This window comes from Cervus elaphus, chromosome 14 (genome assembly GCF_910594005.1).
Source record: "Cervus elaphus chromosome 14, mCerEla1.1, whole genome shotgun sequence".
Taxonomy (NCBI): domain Eukaryota; kingdom Metazoa; phylum Chordata; class Mammalia; order Artiodactyla; family Cervidae; genus Cervus; species Cervus elaphus.
The window spans coordinates 65,365,397-65,379,620 of NC_057828.1; the positions used below are offsets into that span (position 1 = coordinate 65,365,397).

The window sequence follows — 14,224 nt, forward strand, 5'->3', positions numbered from 1 at the left end:
TGGCCTAGGAAACAGCCAGGGAGGCGCTGTGTTATAGGTAAATAACACAGAGAGGACAGAAACGTCAAAGCTTAGTTCTGTCTAGCCAGCCTGTGCTCCTTGCCTTCTCTGTATAGCCCCTAGGCCTGTCCTGGAAGTTGAAAAAGATTTGCCAGTGCCCATGTCAGGCCAACCTCAGTCATTTAGTGACAGCTGCCTGTGTGTGACATTGACAAATTCTCAGTTTGCTACACGGCTCCAAGAGTACCTTGCTGACAATGCTTGGTGAGGTCATTTAATTAGAAGTACTACATGTTCCGGTTTAGCACATAGTCTTTCGATCATAGGTTGCCTAACAGTTACACTAAACTTTGGAATAGAATTGGCTTGATAATTATCATTCAGTTACCTGTATGCACCAGATCCTGTTTAAATGCTATATGTTCATTAATTCACAAAATGTTTATAAATAAAAGCACTATGAGGTAGGTGCTAGTATTATACACGTTTTCAGATGAGGAAAATGAATCACAGAAACATTAGTAACTTGGCCAAGATCATCCAGCTGGCAAGTGGCCCGTGTGTATTGTATCCCCTCATAGTAGGTTGACAGCTTAGGGAGTACCGAGTCAAATTCTTGGTGCTGCTCACAGACAGACCTTGCAGGTAGGCCTAACTATCTGGAAAGCACCTGCCACTTAGTGGAAATATAATAGCCATGTATTGATAGTACTGTGAGTTTTAGAATTAACCGCCCATTCCTATTTAGGCAAAAAGTGAAGCTGTTCACTGCTCACAACAATATGACCAATTATGCTACAGTGTGGGCATCTAAAACAAACCTTGAGCAGCGGAAAGGACGAGCTGGCCGTGTACGCCCTGGATTCTGCTTTCACCTCTGTAGCCGAGCTCGTTTTGAGAGGTAAGACCAAGTCTTGAGGGAAGAGAAAGATTTCCTTTCAGCCTTTTAACACACACAGCCCTTCCCACACCTCTGCCCTGACATAACGTAATGAATTCAGAACACAGTGCTTCAGTTACGTTCATTGCAGGAAACTTAGCTGAGATATAAGATTATGGTGAGAATGAAACGAAATTAGGAATTATCAACAGTGGCATATTTGATACTGGTATACTGTTTATTGATAACCTTTTAAAATAAGCATGACATGTTTTCCCCACCCAAAAAAAAAGAAATATGTGCATTATTCTGGCACCACATAGGGAGTACTGATATTTGTGAAATGATTAGCTTTCTGAAAAAATGTTAAGATAATAGCACTTTTGTGTTTATAGACCACACAACCACCCAGCACATCACCTCTGTCATATGATCTGCCTCATGTATGTGAGAGACAGAGGGCATTGTTCACCTAAGGAAACCAAAGCCTAAAGAGCTTAGCAGACTTCTCCAGTGCTGAAATCCAAGTCTGTTAATGCCTTTTCCATTTCCATTTATACCACAAAGCCTTTTGGGGAATGTTAGTGGATGAGACCAATTGCTTGGGAGAGACCAAGGGATGAGACCAGACTCTGGAGCATGAGTGCACCATCTTCTCAGTTTGTTGGCTCTCCAAATAAAGTTGTTATTCCCTGTGTGCCTCCCCGCCCGCCCCCCCCCCCCCCCCGATATTTTTACTATACTTCATCTTAGCCAAAAGGCCGAGACGCGATCCCCGATATTTTTAAATAAAAAAAGATACTGTCCCTGAATTATAGACTTAAGATATCTACTTAGTTGTATGTTTTCTGGAAGTCAGTGTGGTGTACATTAGCTTTAACAAGTTGATAATTTTAAGTGTAGGTTTATTTCAGCATCAGAAATTAATGCAGGCAACTGGCTGCAACATGGTACTTAGTTCTTTTTAAAGGTTGGATTTTCCTTTGAACTGAAGAAACATCTTAGAGTAAAATCAGCTCACAGCTAGTAACAGCATGAATAGATCTGAGATTTTTGTTCTTTTTTTCTGTAAGATAAGGTATAGGTATGCTATATGCGTTTATGTAAACCTGATTTAAGCTGATCTAAGTCGTGCCAGCAATGTTGGCATTCACCTCCAGATGGTCCCTCTGAATCTTCATTACAAATAGTTTATGTAGAATAAGCCTGAATTAGAAATGTAGGGACTTGCATTTTAATATTATTTGTACCTAATGTATCACATAACCTTAAACATTCACACTTTTTAGGCCTTTATTTCCCCATTCTACAAAATGAGATGTGAAGTTACTTAACCTTTTGGTGTCTCTTTCCTCAGTGGGGAAAAAAAGTAGTGTAATGCTAACTTCATAGGATTTGTTTGAGAATTAAGTATGTCAGTAATGGGAAGTATTGAGAACAGTGCTCGACACACAGTAAACTCTCAGTAAATACTATTATTATTGTTAATTTATTTTTAGTAGTTTTTATTAATAAAATTTTAAAAGGTTAGAGAGTCTTGTCCAAGAGAGTCTTTGTAGTAAATATAAGTGTTCTTTGGTAATTGTGGAAGGATGAGGGAAGGGCCTGATTTGCTCTCTGCAGTGTTTTTGTTAATTAAATGTCTGTGTACACAAAAGAAGATGGTTATTTTATGCTTATTTTCTCCTAGACTCGAAACCCACATGACACCAGAGATGTTCCGAACACCATTGCATGAAATTGCTTTGAGCATAAAACTTTTGCGTCTGGGAGGAATTGGCCAGTTTCTGGCCAAGGCAATTGAACCTCCGCCTTTGGATGCTGTGATTGAAGCAGAGCACACACTTAGAGGTACCCACAAATACAGATTTGCCTAACTCATGTGAACTATACCATCTGTCTTGTCCTGACAAATAACACTTGACAAAGGAGTCAAGAAGAGGATGCAGTCCATAGGACTGTGAAAGTAAAACTTCCAGTGTTGCTTAATGTACTTAGTATGATCAGTATATAAAATGAGCAACATTTTATATAATGTGAGTCTCATTTGGGGAAAAAGGGAGAAAAGGCAGGTGTTATTTCTTAACCAATATTTAAGATCAGACAGTGAATTATTCATGATGCCCACAGCATTTTATGTACATCTCTTAGAACCTCTGTTTTCTAATCACACTTAGAGAAGCAATGTATAGTGGGAAAATTAAGAGCATCAGAGCCAATTTGAATTTTTAATCTCATGCTCATCTGCTATGTGAACTTCAGAAATTTATTCTCCAGATTTCATTTCTTACTAAAAATTATTAACAGATGGTGTCAGACTTGTTACAGCATGTTTAAGCACCTATTATAGTTATTACTGTACTTACAGATTTCTCATGGACTGTACTCAGCTTTACAGCCTACAGGGCCTAATTCTAGTACTTTCTTCATGTTAATTTTGTTCTGTTTTTGAGTGAAGAGAATTGTTGATACGGTCATGATGCTGGGAGTTGGCTTGACAAATGATGAAAACTTCAGTCAGTATCTGAACCTTAATCTGTAAAGATAAGTTTCATCTTTGCCGGGGTTGAAGGGGTATTCGTTACTATTTCTGCTTACAAAGAAATCTCCCTACAGAGCTTGATGCATTAGATGCCAATGATGAGTTGACTCCTCTAGGACGAATCCTGGCTAAACTCCCCATTGAGCCTCGTTTTGGCAAAATGATGATAATGGGATGTATTTTCTAGTAAGTGCTTTGTTTTATTGCTTACAGTTAAATGGTAAAACAGTTTCAGAATTTTATCCCCCTCCCAGTAAAAACAGGATGGGCCCAAATAGAAGAAAAAGCTAAATATTCCTCAGTAGAGAAGTGGCATACGTCAGATGCTGAGGAAAGTGTGAAATGAGAAGAGACTATTCTAGTAGATAGATACCTGGGCCTAACTTGTTGAGACGAAGAGCACAGATTTATCACAAGAGAAGTGTGCAGTTCCTCTAGGAGGTTAAGCAGCTGTCCAAGAAAGAGAAAGATTAGGAAAACAGGTGTATTTTGTTCACAAGTTTTGAAGATTAAGAGATTTAGTAAGATGAGGGAGAATGGGAAAGGAAAATATAATACTGGTCAATTTATGGTAAATAAGCATCCATTAACATCAAAGCTCATTATGTTTTTTTCTTTTTGCATCTGGAGAGCAGCTGTAAAATTCTTTTTAAACCAGTTTCAGTACTAAAAAAGCAATATGATAGCTAATAAATACCCTGACCCACAATTGACTATACTACCCGAGTTGCTGGAACAAGAATGTGATTTAGACTGAATTTCCCTGTCTCTTTCAGTGTGGGAGATGCTATTTGTACCATCTCTGCTGCCACCTGCTTTCCAGAGCCTTTCATCAGTGAAGGAAAGCGACTGGGTTATATCCATCGAAATTTTGCTGGAAACAGATTTTCTGATCATGTGGCCCTTTTATCAGTATTCCAGGCTTGGGATGATGCTAGGTATGGGCTTGAAAGACAAAAGATTTGTGACATTTGAATGAACTGTCTTAGTTTGTAATCTGTATCAAGTTATTTAGGCTTTGAGCATAACTTCTTAACCTGTTTGTTTAGAATGGGTGGAGAAGAAGCAGAGATACGTTTTTGTGAGCACAAAAGACTCAATATGGCAACACTAAGAATGACCTGGGAAGCCAAAGTTCAGCTCAAAGAGATTCTGATTAATTCTGGATTTCCAGAAGGTAAGATTCTCATATCTAAAGTACCTTAATATTATACATTAACATTGACAGTGCAGTATATTTTAGCTTTAAACATAAGGCCTTCTGCTTTCTTTGTATTCCTAGCTATTTCTTAGTTTTTTGAACTCTGGTGATAATCAGTTTTTCACATTAATTGAATTTTTTTTAAGGGTGCAAAAGGTTATAATGTTCAAATTACAATTTTGTACAATTATGATTACTAGATGTTTTGAGAATTGTGCTCCTTTGGGAGGTTTTTTTTTGTTTTACTTTTATTGGATTATAGATGCTTTACAGTGTTGTGTTAGGTTCTGCTGTACGGCAAAGTGAATCAGTTCGTTATACATCACTGTCTTTCTTAGATGGAGGGGTGTGCTTTTATTTCCAGTCCATTTACTTTGTGAACAACAAAGGCCGAGCTTTTTGCACTTACAGAATGAGCAGTTTGTTGAATTAACCTCAGGTAGTGGTTTGTGAAGTGATGTATTAATTTGCCGATCTGTTCATTCTTAGATGTGAAGTAAACTATTGCGTTAAATTTTAATTGGCTTTGAGTAAGTTTTAATGGATAGCTAATCATAGAGGACTTTGATAAATGATATTGGAATAGTAACCCAACTGTTCATTTCCTGTGTGAATTTGAACTATTGTACTTCTCCAACTAGATTGAGACAGAGTTAATTTTCTGAAACATTGAGAATTGAAACACATAACCAGAAACAGCTAGTTGAGAGACAGAAGGACTACCTTCTGGGCCATATCTAAATAACTAAACATTTTTCTTCTGTTGTAAACTGACTAAATTTGTACTTTTTAAAATCAAAGGAAAATAGGACATTTTTGTATGATAGACTCTTTACAAAATTCCTGAGATGCAGATATGACCCCTGTTTTACAGGTGAGGCAACTGGCACAGAGGTTTTAATTTACTTGTCCGCACTCATTCAGTTTGGAAGTTTATAAGTGGTGTACAGGCTTTTTGGAACAAAGTTTATCCACACTCTTACCATCATACTTTCCATGTGATGGGCTGGGCATAAAGCATTGTTTGGGTGAAAACATCAGCATTTTCTAGTGTGTTCCTCTTGGTCACCATTTCATCTTCTGTAGAAGGAACAGCTTTTTAAGAGCAGCAGGTGGAACACTGGTCATATCAGTCTAGCTCTAATCTAAGAGGAGATGGTTAATTGGGACTTTTTTTTTTTTAAGTACTAGAAAACACATTTTAATTTTACTAAAATTGTGAAGACTCAGCAGAATTTCTCCTTGCATTAATCTGAGTGCAAGAATGCTAAGAACAGAGGCAGTTAGATGGGTTATTTGAAAAAGAGAGAATGAGGGAGGAGTTAATTCTTATAATTGTCATTTAATTTTGGTAAATGCAATGTGAGAATTAGCCAGATACTTGATTTTTTTTTTTTTAATCTCCTTCCTCTTAACAGAGTGTTTACTGACACAAGTGTTTACTAACACTGGACCAGACAATAATCTGGATGTAGTTATCTCTCTCCTGGCCTTTGGTGTGTACCCCAATGTGTGTTACCATAAGGAAAAGAGAAAGATTCTCACCACTGAAGGGCGTAATGCACTTATCCACAAGTCATCTGTTAATTGTCCTTTTAGCAGCCAAGACATGAAGTACCCATCTCCCTTCTTTGTATTTGGTGAAAAGGTAAGAAAAGAGAGGTTTAGAAAACTTTTACATTTAAAATCCAGATTACTTTATTAATATGTAGTGGGGACATGAGTTTTAGTTCATTATTATTATACAGTAGTTGACTGACAGTTGGAATGTCAACTTTTTCCTCTTGCCTCTTTATCTTCAGATTCGAACCCGGGCCATCTCTGCTAAAGGCATGACCTTAGTCACCCCCTTGCAGCTGCTTCTCTTTGCCTCCAAGAAAGTTCAGTCTGATGGACAGCTTGTGCTTGTAGACGACTGGTATGGATTATCAGATGTGAACTCACCTGAATTCTTAGAATTGAAATGTAGCAGAATTCAGCTGCCAATCTATTTGTGAAATATGGCAAAATTTGATGGCATAAAACAATGTTTTTTATGACACTGTCTTTTCTTGGAGAGTAGTATATCTTAGGCTTATGGTTCGTAGTTGATAGTGAAGTCTTAAATTGATTATACTTATAGAAGCAGATACATTAAATCAGAGGTGCCCACCCTCTGGGATCTAATGCCTGATGATGTGAGGTGGAGCTGATGTAGTAATAATAGGAATTCAATGCACAGTAAATATAATGCACTTGAACCATCCCAAACCATCCGCACCACCACCCCAGTCTGTGGAAAAAGTATCTTCCACAAAAATCAATTCCTGGTGCCAAAAATGTTGGGGACTGCTGCATTATTCATTGGAGTCCCATCCACTGCCATGAATACCACACTAAGGAGTTAGAATCTAATTTGAATTTATTTGGATGCCTCTTTTTTATGCACATTTCATATTGCTCAGAGACTAGTGGTGTCTGTGTAGTAAGCACTTCGCAGAATTGAACAGAATTTAATGGTTAGGAGGCTCAGTCATACTCATGGAAGTTTACAGAACTCTGAGTCTCCTGTTTCATTCTTTTATTGGAGGCTGAAGTGATCTGTATTGCTAAGAGGACTTCGCTTGGTAGACTTCGTGGTTCACAACTCCTGCCAGTAGCTAGCAGTGAAATTTAAGAAGTTGCTTTAGCTTATTGTTACTCTTCGTACCTGTGTTTGCTAAATCTAGGGCCATTACATTTGTTGAAAGTATTGTTACTTGGAAAAGAAGTTAAGTTTATCCCATCACTTGCCATGGGTGAAATTGGGAGGTAATAGTCTTTTTCTGTGTGTACCACCTCTCATTTTTAATCATTTTTCCCTAATTTAGGATCAGACTGCAAATATCTCATGAAGCTGCTGCCTGTATCACTGCTCTTAGAGCAGCCATGGAGGCTCTGGTTGTTGAAGTAACCAAACAGCCTGGTATCATCAGCCAGTTGGATCCCGTTAATGAACGTATGCTGAACACAATCCGCCAGATCTCTCGGCCCTCAGCTGCTGGTATCAACCTTATGATTGGCACTACACGGTGGGTACCACAGTAACTTTTCTTTGAACTAAGCAGAAGAGACAATAATGTTACTCTACATTTAGTTTATAGAGGCCTTGTTATTTAAAATTCTATACAAATTCTAAATGAAGTTTAGTTTGGTTAACACATTCAGAGAAAAGAGTGTTAATGATACGTTACACCAGTGCATGCCAGAGATAGAAAGAGACCTTGGAAGTACATACAGAGTCCAGGAGAGGTCCCATGACGGGAAAAAGTGACAGACCCACAGTCCTCTTCCCACAGAACTGCTTTGCCCTCTCTATAGGAAAAATGATGAGGGGTTAAATTGCTGCTGCTTCAAATGAAAAGCATCAGAGTTTAATCTTTAAAATGTTTTATTTGCTTCAGTTTTTTTCACCTTTAAAATTTTTCTTTGCCCACTGCTTTTTACTCAAAATTTTTGATACCTGTAGAAAAGGCAGAACAGTAGTACAGTGAACTCTTACCTTAGGTTTCCATGATTGTCAGCATTTTGTGACACTTGCTTTGATATATATATTACACATAACTTCTGTTGAATCATTTGTGATTCAGTTGCAGGTGTTATGACATTTTACATCAGTATGCTTCATGTATCTTAACATAGCTACAAGTCACACCCCAAAAATGTGTTAAAATAACAGTATCTAATATACAGTCGTTAAAATTTGTCATTCAAAATTATTTTTCAATCTCCCCATCAGAAATCACTTTTAAAGTGTTAACTTACTATACAGAAATGCTGTGTGCTTTATGGATTCTGGCATTCCATTTTGGTTATAACTGAGTTAAGTTTTCCTTTGAATTAAACATAGTACTTAGGGTGTCGCATACTGTGCTAAGTGCTTTTCTGATATTAGCTTGTTTTAATGCTTAAGCCACCTGTGATGTAGGTAGATCATTATCCCTTTTAATATAAATGAATAAACTAAAGCACAGGGAAGTTAAAACCCGTGATCACCCAGCTAGTGAATGGTGGAGCTGGATTCTCAAATAGGATCACTCCTGAAACGGCGCTCTCATAACGGTGGTCTGCCCCCAAGGTCGGTAGTACAGAATGATTGAGAAAGAATCTTCAGAGAGAAAGATGGAAAATGAGTGTCCCAGGCATGGTATAAATGCAGTACTCATAGATGTTTAGGAGATGTAACTTTTGTCTGGAAGGGGTGGTGATCAAGGAGGCTTCACATACAAGCTGCTCTGTGAAGGACGAAAGGCCAGGAACTAGTAAGGATGGAATAGAAATAAGAGGTTAGGTTGCGTGAATAAAATGATGGTCTGAGTTACAGTCAGGGGGATTGAAATGAAAAGTGACTAGATTAGAAAGATTTACAATCGAGTCAGTAAGTATTGGTGATGGATTAAAATGGGGAGAGCAGTGTAGTGAGGGAATGAAGGCAGATCCCACGGTGTTTCTGGCTCGGACAGCTGCTGAATTGGTAATGCTAATGTCTTAAGAAAAGCTGCACAGGAGGGATGAGCAGATTGGGGTTTGTTAAATTGACATTTTGGTGAGACATCTTGATTTTCTGCAGTTTCTCATTAACCCTCCTTTCTTTGCCATATGAAGCCGATTTAGATGTAAGTAAACTACCCAAAGGCATTTTGCAAAAACATTTTTCAGAGTTAATACAGGAAAGTATTTTGTGGTAAAGGTCAAATAATTTATTGCCAGGTCAAATTATTACTTTCTTAGAATGCCATATGTTTGAGATGAGTGAAAGTTGTAAGCACGTGCAAAATTTTAAGATTTTTAGAATGAAGCAGTTTAAGAACTTTAGAAAAACAGATATTTATAGATATGCCTCCTCTTGTGTCTGTCTTGGAGTTAGCAGGTTTATTTCATTTCAGCTTAATTTGTGCATTTGACTGTATTATTCCCTTTGTGTATTAAATATTCAGATATGACTAAATGTTAATATTTTGTGACTAGTTGAGAAGTGTTCAGGATGCTTTGCTAAAGTGTGACAAAGTGGTGGTTTTGTGCTTCTCCTAGGTATGGAGATGGTCCCCGTCCTCCCAAGATGGCTCGCTATGACAACGGGAGTGGATACAGAAGGGGGGGTTCCAGTTACAGCGGTGGAGGCTACGGCCTTGGAGGCTACGGCACTGGCGGCTACGGGGGTGGTGGGGGCTACGGTGGGAGAGGAGGCTACAGCGGCGGCGGCTACGGGGGAGGCTCCAACTCCTTTCGGGGAAGCTATGTTGGAGGTGGAGGTGGTGGCGGCGGCGGCGGCGGCTTTAGAGGGCTTTCCCGAGGTGGCTATAGAGGAATGTCAGGGGGAGACTACAGAGGGGAGAGTGGAGGAGGATACCGGGGGTCTGGAGGATTCCAGCGAGGAGGTGGCAGAGGGGGCTATGGGGGTGGTTACTTTGGACAAGGAAGAGGAGGTGGAGGCTATTAAAGTTTAGTTAATGTCAGTGTCTATGCATAGACAGTTTTAAAAAAAAGCATGCTACCCATTTTCTCAAGTTATTTGCTGCCAGTAAGTAAACCCATTTTCCACCTGTTCTGTAGTTCATTGTAGCTTAAACTACTAGACATTTAGTTATATTAGTGATTTTGTTTATATTATGTAAAATATAATCTATAATAAAAGTACCACAGTTTGTATTTTTTTTTCCTTTCAGGAGTTGAGAATTGTCTTTAAAATTAACTTGGTATTTTCTTGACTTTAGTTTAATACAATAGAAAATAAAGTATTACATTGAATAATGGCCATGTATAGTTAATTGTTGATCTTACACATTAGAATAATTTCACAATGCCAGTTAATTACATTCATTAGTTTTAAACGTCAGAGGGAAAAACTACTTCATTTCATAACTATACTAACTGATGTCATTACCTACAGTAGTTAGAATAAATAGCCTTGGAATGCTGTTGTTATTCTTGCATTAAATACTGGCCGGTACCCAATTGACATGGATCTCTGTACCTGAATAAAACTTTTGACCTAGGACTGAGTATTTTTCCTTTTTCCCCAAGCTTTGTCTTTGAAAAATCTAAGACCAAGGTCAGCATTCTGTTTTTTCCTGGTTAGTTTCCAGTACTAAAATTAATAAAAATTAATCCAAAAAACTAAGCGAAGCCTCACCAGTGCATAATGTTTAGGTGTTTGACAAATAACTATATTAACATGTATTTCAAAGGATATTTGTTTAAGCTAGGTTATTTTATTGGAGATGTATATACTTTGTTTCCAGTGAATTTTCACATTTCTCATTTCAGTAGCACAGTATATAGTGTAGTAGAGATTACAAAGTTCTTTGATTAGAACCGAGTTCATATCTTAATGCTGCTGACATGTGAATGATCTTAGACAACTTATATTTTGTCTTAGTGGCATTTTCAAAATCCTCTTCTCGTGGATTATCTTCAACAGTTAACTGCTGACTATTCCAATTTATTTATAGGCTCTCAAATCTGTATCTCCAGCTGAGATTTTCTTTCTGTGCATCAGGCCTTTGTTAAAAAAACCTGCTTACTGAAAAATAGATTGCTGTCCAGAAACAAAACTTTCCAAGCTGAAGAAAACCCCCTAATTCACTGCATCTTGTGTGTCTCACAAAGAATGAATTAGCAACTCCTTGTACCTCGTGCTGCTGAGGAGTCCTTTCAGTCCTTCCGTTTGTATGTAGCCACTTGCCACTTTTACTGCTTCTAATAAATTGACAAGAGACTTAGGGTTCCCATTCTGTTCTTTAGTTGAGACTTTACCATAGCTGCTACTGGCATTGCAGTGGAGCAAAGAAAACCCCTTACAAAAAAGGGGGTTCTAATTCATTCCTTTTCCTTGCACACCAACACCACTCTTTTCATCTTTATTTGTCCAATCTTCACCTCCAAAATCCTAACATTTCCATCCCCAGCAATTAGGATGAAATATCCTTAACAGTCCTGCATTGTAAACCTCATTTTTCTGCATAAGCAGAGACCCATTGGTAGCATTCCTTTAAAACAGTTAACATTATTACTTCCAATGCACAGTACAGTGTGGAATACAATGGCTACTAGGACCCAATGCCTGTACTCCAAAATTAGTCTAGTAGGCCAACCAGGTACATGCACAAAAGGGAAAAGAGCAGAAAAAACGGAACCACTTTAGGTTCTGAGTTAGAATCTCTTCTAAATGTACAGGTTATGTGTTGGTTTGTCCTGGAGGAGGAAGCTTCTTAAATCCCACTTGAGTAGGATTAGGATTTATCATCCCTTGATTTAGAAAATTAAGATGGGTGGTAAGTAGAAGTGCCCCTCAAAGATGTCCACATCCTAATTCCCAGAGCCTGTGAATATGTATCTTGCATGGCAAAAGGGGCTTTGCAGATGTAACTGAAGTTAAAGACCTGGAGATGGGGTCATTACCCTGGGTTATCCAGGTGGGCTCAATCTAACCACGGGTTCTTAAAAGTTCAAAGGAGGGGGCAGAAGAGTTGGGTCAGAGAGGCAGAAATTCAAATCAGAAAAGGGACTCAGTCCATTGTTGCTGGCGTTGAAGATGGAGGAAGGAAGACATAACCCAAATGCAGCTGGTCACTAGAAGCTGGGAGTAGCCCCCAGGTGACTACAGTTCTCAATCCTACAACTGCAACAACAGAATTCTGCTAACACTCAAGTGAACAAGGAAACATCCTCCCCAAAAGCATCCAGAAACACTGATTTTAAGCCCAGTGGGACCCATGCCAGACTGCCACCTATAGAACTGTTTGATAATAAATTGGTGGTTTTTTGGTAGGACTGATGCTGAAGCTGTAACTCCAATACTTTGGCCACCTGATGTGGAAAGCTGACCCATTTGAAAAGACCCTGATGCTGGGAAAGATTGGGGGCAGGAGGAGAAGGGGACGACAGAGGATGAGATGGTTGGGTGGCATCACCGACTCAATGGACAAGGGTTTGGGTGGACTCCGGGAGTTGGTGATGGACAGGGAGGCCTGGCGTGCTGCAGTTCATGGGTTCGCGTAGAGTCGGACACGACTGAGCAACTGAACTGAACTGAAGCCTCTTAATATGATGGAGAGAAAAATGTTAAGGGTGGGAAGGCGAAGGAGGGAGAAAAATGAAGTTCTTAGAAAATCTTAAAAACGCTTTGCGTATGCTTCAGTGAACTGAGAATGGGGAGCAGGAGGAACTGTATTCTGAAGAAGGCCTGAGAAGTAATTGGTTGGAAACCAATGGAAGCAACCAGAAGAAGGCAGGTGACCAATGATTGAGAAGTTTGTTCATGCAAGGCTATTGCTTTCTGTTCACTCTCAAAAGGGTCTATCTGTTCATCACTTACTTTGCAAGAAACAAGGAAGTAAAGAATTGGAAAGGAAAATCCCCACTTTTGACAACTTATTAAATTCATTATAAAGAGGCTTTTTCTTAAGGCCTCCTCCCTAAATTATTTATTATTATTAAATTATTTTTTATGTCATTTGGCAAAGACAACCTTGTGTTTAAAAAGCTATTCAGTGAAATACTGAGGAACATTTATTAAATTCTCTCAGCCTTAAGAGATTATAGCAACACAGGGTCACTTTTACTAAATTACAGATAATCAATTTGCAGAAGGAAAGATGAAGGGCTGAAGCCTGTGCTTATTTCCTTTTATATCCTGAAATCAGCGTAAATTGTGCTTTGTGAAAAAGACCAGTTTCTTAAAAAACACCCTGTTGTACAGCACACCTGGCAATCCAATTTAAAGGTTATATTTTGTAGCTTAATTTGCACTTAGATATAACCATGTGATTAGATTCTGGCCTTGGCGGGGCATAAAAGTTGAAATAATGTGTATGACTTAGTAGAGAGGTCTTATCCCTTCTGCTTGGCTTGAGCAACAGTTGCTATCTTAGACCATGTGGTGATTTTGGATGAAAACCATACAAATGGAAGACAGAAGAAATTTGAAGCACTTTTAATTTTTAACACAACACCTAATACTGAGTACCTGAATACCTCTGGGTTTCTTTAATATAAGCAACAATACCTCTGGATTTCTTGAATATAAGGGAGAAATACATTTTCTTTGTTTTTTGTCTTATTTTGACTTTTTGTGTTTCCTATAGTTAATCCTATATAACTTACCTTACCTTATTCCAGTTACCTGCACAGATAGGTAGGAATGAATCAGGAATTGGCCATAAACTACGTAAAAATCCTAATGCTTCTTATTGGACTAAGGCTATAAGAAACAATATTCAGGGACTTCCCTGGTGGTCCAGTGGTTAAGACTCCATGCTGTCAATGCAGGGAGCTTGGGTTCAATCCTTGGTCAGGGAACTAAGATTCCTCTTGCCCCAAAAGAATTTTAAACCATATTTGCTTTTGGAATGGGTGGTGATGGTATTACCACTTAGCTTTTATGTTGTGTGATATTTCAAAGACATTTTTAAAAAACATTAAAATGAATCTTCAGTGAGAAAGCATTAAATACAACCAGGTTAGCTCACCTAGTGTGTGTGAGTTGCCCAGGTGTGTGCGACTCTTTGTGATTCCATGGGCTGCAGCCTGCCAGGCTCCACTGTCCGTGGGATTCTCCAGGTAAGAATACTGGAGTGGGTTG

The 14,224-nt window shown here is 38.6% G+C and overlaps 1 protein-coding gene across 2 annotated transcripts in view; it reads left to right on the top strand.

Moving 5' to 3' along the window:
• Window positions 1-10,639, top strand: part of DHX9 (DExH-box helicase 9) — a 43,610-nt gene extending 32,971 nt beyond the window's left edge. For both annotated transcript variants that reach the window (XM_043923136.1, XM_043923137.1), the window contains 9 exons: window positions 749-901; window positions 2,571-2,731; window positions 3,497-3,608; window positions 4,199-4,360; window positions 4,472-4,599; window positions 6,042-6,271; window positions 6,426-6,541; window positions 7,473-7,673; window positions 9,673-10,639. In XM_043923136.1, coding sequence (XP_043779071.1) covers window positions 749-901; window positions 2,571-2,731; window positions 3,497-3,608; window positions 4,199-4,360; window positions 4,472-4,599; window positions 6,042-6,271; window positions 6,426-6,541; window positions 7,473-7,673; window positions 9,673-10,081 — 1,672 coding nt within the window. In that variant the 3' untranslated portion in view covers window positions 10,082-10,639. The remainder of the gene's footprint in view (window positions 1-748; window positions 902-2,570; window positions 2,732-3,496; window positions 3,609-4,198; window positions 4,361-4,471; window positions 4,600-6,041; window positions 6,272-6,425; window positions 6,542-7,472; window positions 7,674-9,672) is intronic.
• Window positions 10,640-14,224: the final 3,585 nt, after the last annotated feature.